We start from the raw sequence: 18393 nt of genomic DNA, 5'->3' as shown, positions 1-18393 counted from the left end.
TATTTAATTCCCACTGTAGTGCCTCATCTAAGTGCTTTTCGAAACTCTGCAGTATTGCTGTACTGTGTGTGTCCAGTTCTTTGACCTTTTTACACTGATGTTGGTATATTACCTAAGATTTTGAACATTTCTGATGTAAAAAAAAAAAATTAATGTATATCAAAGGTGGTGTGAAAATGTTTATGTGGATCAACGTTATAGCCATGAACTGTATGACCTTTTCAGAAATATGTATTGTCAGGTCTAAACAGCTTTGAAGCTAATATAAAATTAAAGCTATAAAGTTGGGCATTGCTGTGTTCCAAGCACTTACGTATTGCAGCTTTAAATTGCGCATTCTATCATTCTGTACAGCTATAAAAAATTTTAAAGGTCATATAAGTTGAAGCTATAAAGTCTGATACCAGAAATGCTCTGTATAAAAAATTTCCAAGGACTGTTAAATGTGGTTTATAATTTAAAAAAAAACAAAAAACAAACAGGTTTATATTTAATAAAAGATAGTATAGGTCTTACGCTGATGCGCTTAGAAATGCTCAAAATCCTATACAGTACATGTTAATCTTCATCATTTCAAAAGAAACTGTAAACCTGGTCTAAGATCAGTTTAAAAAGGCCAAATATTTTAAAAGAGTGGAAGAGCTGTGTTATTCTCTCTGTTCAAGCTGTTCTGCTGCCTCAGGATGTTGGATGTTGTTGAAGAATCGTGCCGTTTTAGATCGTTTTTAGAGCTTATGTGCCTCCACATGACTACACTCGTTCAGTTATGTACCTGCTCTCATAACATCTCATGTGATCAAACATTTTTTGTACTGATATAAAATCTAAGGTTAATGTTCTAAGATCTATAGTATACAGTAGATGTATATTTTTTTGAAGAGAAATGTTAATTTTAACTACCAGGAATATTGCACTGATCATATTGTTGTACAATATTCTGTGTCAAATGAATGTTAAATAATTCTAAATGTATAGATAGATACATCAGATGTGTAACACAAGAATACAGAAAGAAAATATAAATTTGGACTTTTTTGGTACAACGCTGGCTGAGATTGTCTTATTTTTTGTACCTTTTTGTGAAATGCTTTAAATTTGATCTCAATGTTTAAATTCATGTTTATTTTCCTATTGCCTAACAGTATAACCCTTTTCCTAATTGGCTCTGGATATTGACCCGTTCCCCCTCATTATCTGCTGGTATTTATACATTTCTCTGAGTGGATACAGGTACTGCCCAATTTCCCTGATTGGCTGTCAGTATCTGCCAGTCTTCTGTTTGGAAAATCCCCTTCTCAGCTGCTGGTTTTGATATCCTGATTACCTGACTGGCTGAGAACCTGACTGGCTAATTGTTTTGGCCAAATCCTCCTCATTGGCTGATGGTTTTGACTGATCCTCCTCATTGGCTGACGGAAATGACTGATCCCCCCCCTCTTTGGCTGCGGGTATCAACCAGTTCCCCCAATTGGCTACTGATATTGACTGATTCCCCTCATTCACTGCTTGTATTTACTGACCCCCCCACACCCTTCCATTTGGCTTCTGGTATTGACTAATCCCCCTAAACGGATGTTGGTATTGGCTAATCCCCCTCATTGGCCTGTGGTATTTACTGATCCCCCCCTAACTGGTTGTTGGTATTGACTGGTCCAACTCATTGGCTGCTGATCCCCTGGAATGGTTGCCAGCATGGACTGATCCCCATCACTGGCTGCAATTGCTGGTATTGACCAATTCCTCTGATTTTCTGCTAGTATCTACTGATCCCCCTCATTGGTTGCTGATGTTGACTGATCCGCCCTGATTGGCTGCTGATACTTACTGACATTTTTCCCAGTTTACTGCACACTGTTTTTAAATAGTGCTTTATTTTCTTAATAAATTAATTAAGTATAAAATAAGGATGTGGTAGAATCTATAGACCTGTATTATAAGGATCCAATCCTTTATGGAATAGTCAGTTTACTGATACTATGCCCAGCTTATGAAGTACAGATGTGTAAACCTTCTACGACCACATTTATTCTGTGTGGCCTTCATAAGTACTACCAAAATAATTAGGATTATGTTATTAATTGACAACTGTTACTTAATTCTTTGTAAGAAAATACACAGGCATTGTTTCAGATGTGAAATAGTTAAAATAAGAAAGAGTTGTATATAAAAAAAATTGATTAGACAACACATTTTACTATTGATTAAAACAATATACAAAAAAAAAGAATAATCTTTAGACTTCGCATTTTGGTCATTAAAAATATGCTCATGCTGAGGAATCTATTTGCTGTACAAGAGTGTTAGTTCATGATCAGTTCTAGTGTATTGTTACAATCAGTATTGCTTTTGTGTTCTTTTTGTTAAGGACTAAGGCACACAGTGTTGTGGAGTTGAAGGCTCAGCCCAGATTAATATCTCCAGCGAACATGGTGATGAGGAGGATGACGGAGAACCCGGTGAGGAGCCCAGCGTTCTGGATGAGGAAGAACACCGCGTCTGTCTTGATGCTCCGCTGCTGCTCCTTAGCGATGGCATTCATCTCAGGGAACTGAGAGAGAAAGTGAGGCAGAAATATTAAACATCTGAGTGCTGGTTTGAGTTTTGTATGTACAAGGTTATGGACAAAGAGCAAAGCTAATTATGCTGAGTCCAGTATTTTATATCAGAGATAAACGGCAGGGATGTACCAAATGTCTCCGTGCTGATCTGAGAACAGTTTGTGTCTTTTACATCACAAGGAAGATGACAATACAGACAAAAATGGATGATGATTCAGGAACAGCACACTTAGAAATTTTTATTTAGGCACTTGGTGTACAGAGCTGTAAGAATCCGAAGATCCGGTGAGAACAATAAACACTTCAGATAAGAATGAAGTATACGTGCAATTGTTTTATTTGGAGCATGAACCAGCTGACTGTCACTGTTCCCCTGAGCATGGAAATGAGTCTGATTGTAATATCTTATCTCTGGAGTATTACTGCATCCTGTTTGGATGGAAATGGAGGAAATAATAAGGAGAAGGAGATCATAAACTGTTGTGGATGTGTGAAGTATCAGATACACCCAATGCTCTACATGCCATGCTACATAATACACTTATAAACATTCAGTGACTGGAATCGGTGCACATACACAAACCAGAAAAATGTTTGTGCAATTTCTCAGTGTCATCACAAGGATCTTTGAGCGTGGCAAACCCTTTTTAGGGGCTCATAATTATAAACATGTCTCACCATATCGGCGAGGGCGATGTAGAGAAACATCCCTCCAGCAAGGGCAAATATGACATTGGGTGCGAATGTGCTGCCCAGCAGGACTCCCAACACCAATCCCAAGTAACACGACATGGCTGAGAGCAGGTTAAACAGCACAGCCTGGCCGATGCTCATCCCCGAGTTCAGCAGGATCACAAAGTCACCTGCAGGAGGAGACAGAGAGAAGGACACAAACACGCGTCAGAAATAAAAGGCTGTTCACAAGAATCATACTCTTCCCTATTTAATCACTATTCAGTGTACTTTAAAATTATTAAATCCATCTGTTTGTATATAAACTTTGAATGCATGTGGATAAATGGTGGATACCAGGTGTGTTTCATAGCATGGTTAAATTATATAATTAAAAAAATACAATAAAGGTACTTGGTTGCAAATATGGCAGATAAAAAGCAATAATAACAGTAATGAAATCAAAACAAAAATAAATAGTAGAAATAACAGGAATAGTCATCAAAATTAATCGTAAAAAATATATTCATTCAATCAGCTTCAGTATCCGCTTAATCCTGGTCAGGGTTGTGGTGATCTTAAAATATATATATATTAAACATAAAAATGTAAAAGGTATGGAGAAAGTTAATAATTTGGTGGAAAAGCAAGCTTTAAAATATTTTAAGTTGTGCCTTTCAATGAAAAAGGCAAGGAGAGAAGGAAATATATTTTTTTGCTCTATCTTTCTTCCAATGGAGTTCCTGTTTTTTCATTCAGTACAACTAAAATGCCACGTTTCTACTTAACACAGCGAAGCACAGAACAGAAAATTAAACACAGGCCTGGGGGAGGTGTGACCTCTGACCCTGCAGCAGGTCATTGAGTGAACAGCTGTTTGTTTTAAATGCACACTTTGGCACGGGCTGAATCGCTGCAGAGGAAAATGCACGTGAAACTTTTGCACTGGTTAAACTCACATCTGAGCCTGTGCCTTGGGTTAAACCTTAACTAACCAACACTAAACATTATTTTTTCTAACGTGAGACTCGATGTGGCTTGGCTCCATTTCTGTAATGAACACTGAAAGACATTTGTAAAACGTGTGTTGCAGGGGTCACATTCAGGTCATTTTGACCTTTAAGAGACACACCGTGAATCAACTTAATTATCTACTTAACCCTAAAAGGACCTTTAAAGAACGCTTTTTATTAAGAGTGTAGCATTATAATCACAAAAGATTTTTGCCCATATTTTAAGCCTATTAGATAACAAACAATACAAAGTTTAGTGACTTCGTTATCGAGTTACTCGTTGTTGTGTCTCACTCTGTGTGTGTTTTTCTCACCGAGCTCATGAGGGAACTCCTCACACACAATGGCGATGGAGGTGCTGAAGCCGGTGAGGACGGAGACGGTGAAGGAGGCTCCGATGGCCAGGCCGTCGATGAAGTTGTGAAGGGCGTCACTGAGTGTGATCATCCACGCCAGCGTCTTCACCCTCGCCAGCCTCACACAGCAACCCTGAGACGGCAGCGTCTTTACAGACAGGGAAAGACAGGGAGAGATTAATACAGACTTATTATTTTATCTAAAACAGTGTTACTCAACCAAACACTGTGTTGTGGTGAGTGTGTTTTGATGCAGACATGCAGTTTGTACAATTAGAAACTGGTAGCTACGAATAGACGTCCATTTTATTTGAGATAAATTTGGCTTTTTATCTCTAGTGGAAAGAGAAAGGAAGCAAACTTCATACATCGTACACAGGGGAAAAATCCTTACATCTATGTTCTAACACTCAAGTCTAGGACAAGCAAGCATGACGCAGTTTCTCACTTTTTTTCCATTTAAGGCTGAAAGATCCAAACTTAAATAGACACACACCTTTATGTTTTAGTTTCTTTACAATGTTAATATACAACTTGGGTATAATCACATATTTAATATGCAGAATCGACGGTTTAGATTTCAGTACATTGTAATATGACGTTACAATCATATGCTTCTAAGTTTTATTATAAGGTTTTAACTGACTTTATGGCAAACCCGAATTAATGTTATAAACAAAACAGATATGTGCGAAATGTTTTACACTAAAGTGTTAATTAAAAGTATAAATATTCTACATAACCTGAAAACCTGCTTTGACCTTATTGAGATTTCATCATACAATCACAGGTTTGTCAGGTAGTACCTTATAATTCCAAGGTCTCGCTATCTTCTATCTACACACGCTTATCTAAATTTTTATATGGTTATAATGCTATAGTGAAGTATTGTTAGTGTGTTCTGTGCTCCAGGGTGTACAGTTAGAAGACCTGCATGGTAGACGATGCTGTCCGGTCTACGAACAGCTGTAACAATCTAAGCCAAAAAAACAGCTGAGTGTCTCGCTGAGACTGCACAAGAGAACACACTGTCCCTGACATACACACACACACAAACACACACACACACGCACACACACACACACACACACAGAGCCTGCATTTCCCTTAGTCTTTCTCACATCAATAAACTATAATGCTGAGGCAGAATCCTTCATTTATCAGCAATATTTCTACTCATCAGAGATAAGAAAGGAATAAAACACTCAGTGTCATGCTGTTATAGGAAAATAATCAGTGACAGGGTGATGTGATGTGTCTCGAGACAAAGTGGAGTTACTGTTACCGCAGCAAAATATTGATTACTGTCCCATAACAACACATCCTGAGGTATTTTATTCCTCTTATACCACAGGAATTTGCCAACAATTACAATTCATCGTTTATTGATCAACGACACTTTTTATCCGTTTACAGTTATGCTGCTCTCGTCCTCCTGTCCAAGCCTCCAAGCCCCATCCTGAAAATTTGTTTTTCTTCCATATTCTTTATTTGAGAAATGCTAAATAAATGGTAAAGGCCATTGTTTATATTTGATATTTGAAGATATTTGAAGTTATGAGTAACTAGAGCACGACAGATTTGTGTTTGTTGAGTAATTTCTCAAATAAACATTTATTGAGTGTGGCTACTGATTAGCCACTGGATTGAGAAAGGATAACATGCAAAAAAAAAAAGCAGAGAGCATGGCCACAGATAAAGTTAATGATCATCCATGAGTGTAGTATCTACTCAAACCTGCAGCTCAGTTCATGCTCCAGAGTTTCAATTAAACACACACACACACACACACAGAGATAAGGTTGGCTCTCATCTCAGGACACTGGATGTGCCATGACATGTCATTCAAACAGTAAACCGTTACTTAATTTTACAGATAATTTAGCACCTGTATTATGTCATTTTAATCCAAATCTAGAAATTGAGACTTTCTTAAGAGAAACATAATTAAGTATTTTTTTTAAGAAATCATAAATTAGTGAGGACTAGAATTAGTAACCGTCCTACTAGTTTTTAGAACAGATGTGAAATGTAGCACCTGCTCCACTGTAACTTCTGAAGTTATGCTGCTCTTGTCGCTGCTTGAGATGCTGAAGCTGGTGACGGCTATGACGGTTCCTCCGTTTTGCTGAGGAACCTCGGGAGGACTGAAGTGACTGTGTCCATGCTGGAGCACAAAAATGAAATTAAAAATTAAAAATTTTTAATTTCTTGTCTCATTAAATTAGGATTGTTCTTGCCTCTGCCAACATGGTTTTAAAAAAATACATGAGCTGTTACAGTATTATAAAAACGATAACTTATTAGACTGAGCGCATTTGATTTGAATTACAGCAGCGCTACTGTCAGGGTTGCTGTTAAGGAAAATTAATTGACACCTTCTGACCAATCAGATTAAAGAATTCAACAGCACTATGGTATATATATGTATATACATGGCTTAAATGTATATCATTGACTACGATTTTAACATAATTAAACACCACAAAGGCCCTAATTTCTAATACAGTAGTAATAACATGAGCTTTAACTTATCAGGAGCTTTAAATCACAGAGTCGTACCTCGTGGTCGGTCTTTAGGAACATCTTCAGGATCTTCTCAGTGAAGAAGAGCAGATAAAATCCACCGAAGATCCCAACAGCTTTCAGGATATAGTTATCTGATTTCGGGTCAAACCCCAGAGCCTGCAACGTATACAGTTTTATTATTCACTTAGCTCAGAATATTGACAGAATAATTCCCTATTATTAGTGTGGTGTATATCTTATGCAGCTTGATTATTTTCCTACAAAAGCTTTCAAATAGATTTTATACATTTTACACACATATGCAAAAAAAAGCCACTTGATATTTATTAATGATGAATTACATTAAATATGCATTTCAAAGTTTTTTTTTTTTGTAAATTATTCAGTGTGTACAATATGTGTGTAACCTCAGGTATGAGCTGCAGCACAGCGTTGGAGAACAGCGTCCCGATGGCCAGCCCGATGAAGTATGTGAGCACTTTAGGGAAGTAGGGTTTCTTGGTGAAGGGGATGAGAATGAGACCCAGGAGGGAGGCCAGGTTGATGACGGTAACGGCCAGGAAACCATAACCCCACACTGTGGACATATAGGGGGATAAAACTTAAATACTGTGCATGCATGGAGTGGAAAAACTGTGTAGCTGGTTACTGAGGGGTGTTTGTTCATATCCCAAATAGCAAACAAATATAGTGCCAAATTGGAAAATTGGAGTTGTAGGTTATACATAAGCTTGTTTCCTTTATTTACGCACACACACACACATACATATATATATGTGTGTGTGTGTGTGTGTGTGTATATATGTATATATATATAAATATTCATTGATGCTCCAGAAGGCAACATGATACATTTAGAGCCAGGGGGATGTAAACATTTGAACAGGATGATCAGTGTAAATTGATATTATTTTGTCTGCTGGGAAACATGTAAATATCTTCTGAAAGGGCAGTTGTTAATGAAAAAAAGATCTTTAAACAAAATAATAACAATTAACACCGATCATCCTGTTCAAAAGTTTACATCCCCCTGGCTCTTAATGTAGTGTGTTGCCTTCTTGAGCATCAGTGAATGTTTGCGCCTTTTATAATAGTTGTGTACGAGTCCCTCAGTCGTCCTCAGTGTGAAAAGATGGATCTCAACATCATATAGCTGCTGCTGGAAAGGGGTCAAATATGCAGAAAATGCTGGAAAAGCAAATAATGTGCAGGACCTGAAGGATTTTTCTGAAGAACAGTGGGCAGTTTAACTGCTCAGGACAAACAAGGGACTCGTGAAAAACTATCACAAAACATACAAACAGTCGTCGATCATCCAGGTAACACACACAGTGTTAAGAATCAAGCGTGTGTAAACTTTTGAACTGGTTCATTTGTGTAAATTCAGTTATTATTGTGTCTTGTGGACTTTATATAAAAGTGTGCTATGTGAAATAGCTTATTCAGGGCAGTACTAAATAAAAAACAAAATGCAATTTTTATGATCCCTCTTATTTTTTTAAATATTAACATTTTGCAGATTCTGCAAGGCGTATTTAAACTTACGACCCAACTGTACATATATTATTGCTCGAGTTTACTGCTCTGGATTTTTTCAGCTGTCTTGTGCCACTATACAGTGGTACTTCATATAAAATCATATCAGCTCATGATCATATCAGCCCATAACATCTAACGAGAGGAAGCTATAAACAGTCATATCAATCTGTGGCTTATTAAATGTTTGAGTACAGTGCAGGAAATTGTGAGATTGTTTCCACATCATAAAAATCAGTTATCTTGCCAGAAAGAAGGACACATGATCCTGTGCATGACCTAAAACATCATACTAATAGATCTGAATATATTGGACCAAAACCTATAAAGATATGAAGTATTATTTTGGAAAGAATCAAACCAGATATATTAAATTCACCAGCTGAATCCAGGGTGTGATAGTTTCCGATTAGCTGAGAATACTCAGTATAGTTTATTAAGCTCTTGTTTAAAATAAGGCATGGCTAATACAAGGATTGTTCATTAATCAGATTTAAAATTGCTTTAAGTTGTTCTTTGAATGAGTAAATAGAACAGAAAATATAGCTGCAGTGAAGTATTGGGGTCCAAGCATTTTCTGTATAATGTACCTATTTCAGATAAGCAACGGAATAATGACAAATTTGGAAATAAATGAAGTTCAAATTAGGGCATTATTATGTTTTGTGTCCTTCAGTCCAGTAAACTTGTGTAAAAACTGAATGATGAATTGCAAATAGTAGCCATTTTCTGATACAAATGCATTCTTGTGTACTCTTGTTCAGACTTCACATCTTGATATCAAATAAAATTGTGTTTTATCTGAGCAGTATTATGGCGGTCACTTTTTATTTCGCTGGCTGTGTTAGAGCACTTCTAGCTTCTTGGTTTAGTTACACTTTGCTCAGTTGTCTGAAGTTGGATAAGGTTACGCGGAACCTCTCCACAGTAATAACAGCTCACGAACCCATTACCCTCAGCATTTATTGTGGATACAGATATCTACCTCAATAAACTAATCAGTGACAGTATGAAACTACTGGTGATTGCATATCAGCCTGCGGAGAGTGTGGTGGCGAGAGCAAGGTTCACTGATTAAGGCAAAATCGTGAGCTTTGCACACTGCAGTGGGGGGAGACGTGACCGTTAGATGCCAGTGTACACAGTGAACAGTATGAGGAGAAATTATTGTGTGCTAGTGCTAGTTTTTTTTTTTTTTTTTAACAGGATTATTATAGAATCCTTTCAAAATCTAAATATGTGAATGCAATCTTTAAGTGGTATTAAATAAGGCTAAGGCATTCACTCATTCATTTGTTCCCTCTATCACTCACTCTCACTCGCTCACTCTTCCACTAACTCGCTCACTCAAAAAATCAGACCCACACTCACCCACTGCCTGAATCTCTCACTGCCTCACTTATTCACTACCTCACTCATTCATTCCCTCACTCATTCACTCTCTCACTCATTCACTACCTCACTCATTCACTCCCCTGATCTCTCACTACCTCACTCATTCATTCCCTCACTCATTCACTCTCTCACTCATTCACTACCTCACTCATTCACTCCCCTGATCTCTCACTTCCTCACTCATTCATTACCTCACTCATTCACTCTCTTATGTATTCACTATGTCACTCATTCATTCCCTCACTCATTCAGTCTCTCACTCATTCACTACCTCACTCATTCACTCCCCTGATCTCTCACTACCTCACTCATTCATTCCCTCACTCATTCACTCTCTCACTCATTCACTCCCCTGATCTCTCACTACCTCAGTCATTCACTACCTCACTCATTCACTCCCCTGATCTCTCACTTCCTCACTCATTCATTCCCTCACTCATTCAGTCTCTCACTCATTCACTACCTCTCTCATTCACTCCCCTGATCTCTCACTTCCTCACTCATTCATTACCTCACTCATTCACTCTCTTATGTATTCACTATGTCACTCATTCATTCCCTCACTCATTCAGTCTCTCACTCATTCACTACCTCACTCATTCACTCCCCTGATCTCTCACTTCCTCACTCATTCATTCCCTCACTCATTCACTCTCTCACTCATTCACTACCTCACTCATTCACTCCCCTGATCTCTCACTTCCTCACTCATTCATTACCTCACTCATTCACTCTCTTATGTATTCACTATGTCACTCATTCATTCCCTCACTCATTCAGTCTCTCACTCATTCAGTACCTCACTCATTCACTCCCCTGATCTCTCACTACCTCACTCATTCATTCTCTCACTCATTCACTCTCTTATGTATTCACTCTGTCACTCATTCATTCCCTCAATCTCTCGCTACATCACTCATTCACTACCTCACTCATTCACTCCCCTGATCTCTCACTCATTCATTCTCTCACTCATTCACTCTCTTATGTATTCACTATGTCACTCATTCATTCCCTCACTCATTCACTCTCTCACTCATTCACTACCTCACTCATTCACTCCCCTGATCTCTCACTACCTCACTCATTCATTCTCTCGCTCATTCACTCTCTTATGTATTCACTCTGTCACTCATTCATTCCCTCAATCTCTCGCTATGTCACTCATTCACTACCTCACTCATTCACTCCCCTGATCTCTCACTACCTCACTTATTCATTCTCTCACTCATTCACTCTCTTATGTATTCACTATGTCACTCATTAATTCCCTCAATCTCTCGCTACGTCACTCATTCACTACCTCACTCATTCACTCCCCTGATCTCTCACTTCCTCACTCATTCATTTCTCTAATCTCTCAAGGCCTCACTCATTCACTCCATGTTACATTTGGTTATTCAGTAACTTATGTGTTCAGTCACTTCATTGTTCTCCTGTTAATTCAGTCACTTGTTCACTTCCATCCTCACTCATTCCCTTCATTCTCTCACCATGGTCCTCTATGTGTATTTTAGGCTCAGCTGCTCGTAGAGGACAGGGGGGCAGCAGTGCTCTGTTTAGGAGGGCGGGGCAGATGGTCCTCAGGTGCGTCTCGTCCAGGTGAGTCAGGTTGCCGAGACCGTAGACAGCAAGAATCTCCTCCGCAGATCCACACTAAGAGATCAGGTGAGAAATCGGCAGCAGGTCAAAACAAGAGACATTATCCTTAAATGTCACACCCTGTGTGCCTTCACACACTGAAGTAACACTCTCTGTACACAAGCCTCTCTTACTGGTTAGCTATACTAGCACTGTAGCTTTATCATGAAACTATACACTGGTTCATCAAGTGCATTTGAGGGAAATGGGTCATTAGTTCATCAAGTACAAACAGGGTAAACTACTCATTTAAAAAAAAACTGAGCCGCAACTGTATGTGCATAGTATACTGATAGGATTTTTACAATTCAGGAACTTAGTATTATAAGGTTCTATCAGCCATTCAAGTAGAACCTTATAATACTATCATGATGACTAGCTGGATTGAAATCTGATTGCTGTATCATGTATAATAGACAAATCAGTATTTTACAAATATAATCTCTGATGTGTTTTTTTTTTTTTTTTTTGCACCACAGATGGCTGCCTGGGTTGTCAAATATGAACAGACTAAAATGCATCCCAGATTCTATTTAGCTCCTTTTTGCAGTGGTTATGCAGTTAAAAATGCAGGTGTAAATCCACCTGAGATTCACTTCTCACTATCTCGCAAACCTGAGACCCATTCACATCAGAGACATCCATCTCATGAAGCTGTGAAAACAAAACCCCGTCCTAACCTGGTGTCTTACGGAGATTAAAAACGCCATGCAATATCTCGATTTATGATGCCGCAACCATCATAAGGAGTGGTGCAGGAGTTAGTGTTGCAATCTCCAGAGTCCCCAGTTCAATCCTGTTCTTGGGATTTTCACAAGTTCTCCCTACTGTGTGGGTTTCCTCAGAGTTCTCTGGTTTCCTCCTACCTCTCAAAAACATGACGGTAGGTGGACTGGCTTCACTATATTGCCCCTAGGTGTGAAGGAGTGTGTGAATATTGCTCTGTGATGGACTGATGTGACATCCAGGGTGTATTCCTGCCTCAAGCCAAGTGTGCCTATCTCCAGATTCACCGCAAAACTGACCAATATAAAACTCTTACTGAAGATGAATGAATTACTTGCCTATTATTATCCATAATACAGCAACCGCAGACACATTTGACTACAAGCGTAAATGCATAAAATTTACATTTAATCAGGATTTAATTCAGATACATAACATGAGCATTTAAATAACACATTTAAGGACTGAACAGAGCATACACTCTCTGAACAAAATGATACTCAGTGTTCTTCTATTCATCTGGAAGCGTATTAGCTTTAAAAATGATTTAATGTACATCATAAAAGGAGTGCGATTAACTTTGAGGGTAAATCTTAAGGGTACACTGAGTACCTTTCTAGGGTACTAAAGGTACCAAAGTGACAAGGAAAGGTACCTTTTTTTTTTTTTTTTAAATGAGAGTGTACATTGATTTTCATCTGTATCTATATTATATATGGTGTATAATATATATGTATTGTATAATCCAGGATTGTGATAATGATTCCTAAATAATACATTGCTACAGCCATACAATCCTCTAATCTTTTTCCACAGATAACAATCACTAATCTAATCTGATCTAATCTAATTAACGATAATGCTTTAATTAAGTTATTACAACAGATTATAACTAGAGAGAGAGAGAGAGAGGGAGAGAGAGAGAGATTGGCTGAGGTTTACCTGCGCATGCGCAGTGAGTGTGTCCAGAGCCGCCGGTTTTGCCTGAGAGACCGTTTCCAGTAAAGTGTTAATCCCGTTAATATCTAATAACCGGTTCTGGCCGTAAACTGCTAAAATATCCTGGAGGAAATCATTGTGCAGAGGTTCAGCTCTAAACCCAGGGGCTTTACTCAGTAAAAAAGCCAAACACACGGCCGTAAAGAGGATGGACATGTCGTGCATGGTTCTCTGTCTCTTCTGTCGCAAAATGATCCGCAAAAAAAAAGCCGCAACAACAACAAAAAAATCCTGTGCTCGTCTCTTACACTTTTACACACTCACACACACTCACACACACTCTGTGACACGCTAAAACACTCACGACTCAACTTATATACCGCGTGCTAACCTCATTTTGGACAATATCATAAAAATGGTGTCGTAAAATTGAATAAAAAAACCACAAGAAAACAGCCGGAAGGTATGATGACCTGCACGTGGAGCTCACTATCAGTCTCCTATAGGTCATGCCATGATAAGCTAATCATCTTTACAAGCCTCATTAATACACAAACACTCACACCATCATGCAGTATATCCCAAATATTAATAACCAGTATAACAACAACAGAGCAGCATTTCATTAATCACATTAGATTGAACACTTTTATGATTTTCCATTCAAATCTGAGCAGCACCCAGAAGAGTTTAACTTTTAATTTTTAAGTAAAGATAACGCAATTATATGTTAATATATTAATATGTAATAGTGCTGCTATTACATTGGAGCTGATAAAAATTGAACTGATGTGCTGCCCTCTAGTGGTGATAAGAGGCACTGCTCACTATGTCAAGTCAAATTCAAATTTAATTTGTCACATGCATAACCATACACAGTAGGACTTGCAGTGAAATGGTTTTTCCAACATAGAATAATATTATATGTGTGTGTGTGTGTGTGTGTGTGTATATACAGTCCAACAGTACCGATATAAAGTGCAGATATGTGCAGTTTTGTGCAATGTAATGTGCAATAATGTCAAGTCAAGAGAGTCTTTTACAGGTCATTTCTACAGTTACACTTGGTACACTGAGTACACTGGGCATTGAAATGCCTGTGACAAGGCTCAGATTTAGACATTGACAGTACAAACACTTATAAGACCTCAACAAACACATATTTGCTCCCTAACCAAGAAAGCCCAGCAGCGTCCCTTTTTTCTGCTGTCTGTTTACATTCACAGCAATTTATCAGCCTATATTGTTATTCTTATTCATTTGCACTAGCTGTTATATCTGACATTTTCATACTAGAACTGTGTACTGGTCGGTGCTGCATTGTCTCTTACTGTACCTATTGTCCTGTTTTTAGTAGTTATTGTACTGTCTTGTGCTGTTTGCACATGTGCACTCTATATAGTAATCTGTAGTCTCATGTATAGTACTGTGCAAAAGTCTTAGGCACATGCAAAGAAATGCTGTAAGCAAAGATGCCTTCAAAATAATGAAATTAAATGTTTCTACATTAAAAAAAACTACAAAGAGCAGTAAACAGTAATAAATGAAACAAAGTCAATATCTGGTGTGACGGTCCTTCACTTTAAAAAAAAATAAAAATAGTAGTCTCAGGTGCAGTGTGTGCAGTTTTATAAGGAAATGAGCTGTAAGTGTTACTGAGTGTCTTGCAGAAGCAGCCACAGTTCTTCTGGAGACTTTGACTGTTGCACTTGCTTCTTATTTCTGCAGCGAAACCCAGCAGCCTTCATTATGTTTTTTATCTGAAAAGTGTCTCTTATGGAATCTGCTGCTTTCTTTACTGACATACAAACATTTTTCTGTAACATTTAATTTTGTGCTGGAAAACTAATGTTTGGAATTCTAAAAAGTTTATCAATAATGTAGAAATCATAAAATAACAATCTATAATAAAGATTGTACTAAAAAAAAATAGACTTTTGCACAGTCCTGTAGTTCTGTGTTGTTTTATGTAGCACCATGGTTCTGGAGGAATGTTGTTTCGTATCACTGTGTACTGTACTAGCTGTATATGGTTGAAATGACAATAAAGCCACTTGACTTGACTTGACGTGAGTGGTTGAGATGATGCAGTAATGTAATAAGGTAAATGAGGTAAATGAAACAGTGGTGTAACAATGGCAGAGTAAAAGTGACACGTGCTATTAAATAACACAGAACAGTAAAAATGAGTACAATAAATAGTACATAATAAATAAATCTGAATAGTAAATACCCAAATGTCCAGAAGTGGCAGTAATAAAGTATCACAGTGCTAGATGAAGATGAAGGATTGGTTGTCTTTGATTGGATGCAACGGAAGCGTCTACCAGACAGCAGTGTCTCAAACAGGTAACGAGCAGGGCCTTCCTCAAACAGTGAGTTTGGTAGATGTCCTGTATGGCCGGGAGTTAATTTCCAGTGATGACCTCTGATGTTCTCACCACTCTCTGAAGAGCTTTGCGGTCGGAGGAAGAGCAGCTGCCGTACCACACAGTGATGCAGCAGGTCAGAATGCTCTCTGTGGTGCAGCAGTGAAACTTTCAGATGATGTCAGAGGAAATGCCAAACCTCTTAAGCCTCCACTGAAAGTAGAGACGCTGACGGGTAATGCTCTCACTACTGTGTCTGTATGGAGGCTCCAGGAGAGATCCTCGGAGATGTGGACACCAAGGAACTTGTAGCTCTTAACTCTCTCCACCTCTATCCAACGATGTAGATAGGAGCATCACCCCCCTCTCTGTGACTTCCTGTAATTCACAATCATCTCTTAGGTCTTACTGACATTCAGAGATCATTGTCATCACCCCATGTTGAAAGTGCTCTGACTTCCTGTCTGTAGAACGTTGGTGATGACTCCCAGGATGGTTGTATCGTCAGCAAATTTGAAGATGATGTTGGAGCTGTGCTTAGCAGAGCAGTGAGAGGTGAACAGGGAGCACATGTGGGTTTTATTGAAGAAGTTGAAGTAACTCTGAAACACTTTAAACATGTTTATACTGAAATATTTAGGGATTCTGGTGCGAACTTAATTAGTCGGTGCTGCATTTCTTGTTTGTTATTCCTGTGTAGAAAGTTAGCAGTTGTGTGCCGTGCTAACATCACAAGGTGACGTTCTTGCTCGTGAAGTTCCAGTGCTGTTCAGCAATCACAAACCTAACGGATAAACATCTGGCTAGTTTTTGGGAGGTAGGAGGAAACCGGAGAACCCGGATGAAACCCAGTTGACACAGACAGAACATGTGCAACTCCAAACAGAGGGTAACCCAAGCTCAGGATCGAACCTTTAAACGATTATACTGTTCATTCTTACAGAATATTCATTCATTTATACATCTTTAGTAAGCGCTTTGTCTTGGACAGCGTTATGATTCTCAGTTCAGCGTGTTTTAATTTAACAAAGTGAATACATTTTGAAATCTCTATCTTGAGTTGTGTCCCTAAACTACCTGCCTAAACACTTACATTATTATACTAAATGTACCATATGTAATGTACACTATATGGCCAAATGTTTGTGGACTCCTGACCATCACACCCATATGTGCTTGTTGAATGTCTCATTCCAGATTTATTCCCACTTTGCTGTTATAATAAGCTCCACTCTTCTGGGAAGCTTTCCACTAGATGTTGGAGCGTGGCTGTGGGAATTTGTGATCATTCAGCTATAAGAGCATTAGTGAGGAAGGCGCTGATGTTGGTGAGGAGGTCTGGGGTGCAGTCGGAGTTCCAGTTCATCCCAAAGGTGTTCAGTGGGGTTGAGGTCAGGGCTCTGTGCAGGACACTCGAGTTCTTCCACTCCAACCTTCACACACCATGTCTTCATGGAGCTCGCTTTGTGCACAGGCACATTGTCATGCTGGAACAGGTTTGGGCCTCATAGTTCCAGTGAAGGGAAATTATTATAATGCTACAGAATTCAAAGACGCTCTACACAGTTGTGTGCTTCCAACTTTGTGGCAACAGTTTGTGGAAGAAGCACATATGGCTGTGATTAGATAAGTAAATTAGAAGCAGTATGTACTGTTAGCTTTTACTGTGTACTTTAACAACACCCATAATGTTATTTAAGTACACAAAGAGCACGAATAGTAACCTCTAATCATAAACTTTACATATATATTGTTACTAATCTACCTATTTGATTCAGCAGCTTATGAAGAAAACAGCAATATTTATAATAAGATTGATTGGGTGGTTTTACTCATTAAAATCATTCATATCATTATGATTATATCATATCATTACTGTGACTGTTTCAGTGTTAATTATTAAATGATTAAGATGATGAAGATCCTTTGACAAAGTTGATCTTATTGAAATCAATTTGATCGTATAGTTTCTTTATAGTTTTGAGATGAGAAATGTCTTTCCACTCCTATATATATATATATATATATATATATATATATATATATAGATGTGTGTGTGTGTGTGTGTGTGTGTGTGTATTTTTATGTAATAAATATGAATAAACCATAGACAAATGATAAATACTGTAAATTAAATAAGATTTTTTTAAAGGGGGATAAAATCATCCACAATCCAAGCACACTGGACAAAAATAAACACTTTTGACACTGATGTGCACAGTTTTCAGTCTTTCTATCCATCTTCATTAACTTTAAACTCTGTAAGCATTTTTTAAAATCCCAAATAAAAAATGAGAAACTTTTAAAGCATTCAGGGTTTGGGACTGAAACAAACAAAGCCTCTATCGCCCCCTGCTGGTGGAAGCAAAAAGCAACACCAACGGAGTTAACGGAAGTTTTTAACGTAACTTCCGGTGTAGTGCCATTTTCTACCTCTCTAACACATTTCGCATCCGTATAATTTCCTGTTGTAATCTGATTGAATGAATGGGTTTCCGACGTAAGTATTAGGGCAGATAGTTTAGGTGCCTGACTCAAATTTTATTATTATTTTTTTAATGTAGTTGTAATGACATTAATTAAAACACGTCCAATTAAGAAATGACTACATAAAATAGCACGTTTAAGAAATTCGCGAAATTGTTAGCTAACAGAGCTA

The 18393-nt window shown here is 38.1% G+C and overlaps 1 protein-coding gene across 1 annotated transcript; it reads right to left on the bottom strand.

The window, feature by feature from the left end:
- Positions 1 to 1852: 1852 nt before the first annotated feature.
- Positions 1853 to 13974, bottom strand: LOC113546963 (metal cation symporter ZIP8). The gene is made up of 8 exons (XM_026947085.3): positions 13369 to 13974; positions 11553 to 11715; positions 7536 to 7705; positions 7162 to 7284; positions 6638 to 6766; positions 4558 to 4747; positions 3237 to 3421; positions 1853 to 2548 (listed from the first exon to the last, which is right to left on the bottom strand). Exons 1-8 carry the CDS (start codon positions 13588 to 13590, stop codon positions 2399 to 2401), a joined length of 1332 nt encoding a protein of 443 aa, XP_026802886.1. The 5' UTR covers positions 13591 to 13974; the 3' UTR covers positions 1853 to 2398.
- Positions 13975 to 18393: the final 4419 nt, after the last annotated feature.

Source organism: Pangasianodon hypophthalmus, chromosome 13, assembly GCF_027358585.1.
Source record: "Pangasianodon hypophthalmus isolate fPanHyp1 chromosome 13, fPanHyp1.pri, whole genome shotgun sequence".
Classification (NCBI taxonomy): Eukaryota; Metazoa; Chordata; class Actinopteri; order Siluriformes; family Pangasiidae; genus Pangasianodon; species Pangasianodon hypophthalmus.
This window is presented reverse-complemented; position numbering and strand designations above follow the sequence as displayed.

What these genes read in the sequence shown, in the direction of transcription:
- LOC113546963 (XM_026947085.3), bottom strand. Translation starts at nt 13,590, where the DNA reads ATGCACGACATGTCCATCCTCTTTACGGCCGTGTGTTTGGCTTTTTTA. An exon ending in CAGAAGTTACAGTGGAGCAG is followed by an intron (nt 4,748 to 6,637) that starts GTGCTACATTTC and finishes CTGTCTGTAAAG; the next exon opens with ACGCTGCCGTCTCAGGGTTG. An exon ending in ACATCGCCCTCGCCGATATG is followed by an intron (nt 2,549 to 3,236) that starts GTGAGACATGTT and finishes TTTCTCTCTCAG; the next exon opens with TTCCCTGAGATGAATGCCAT.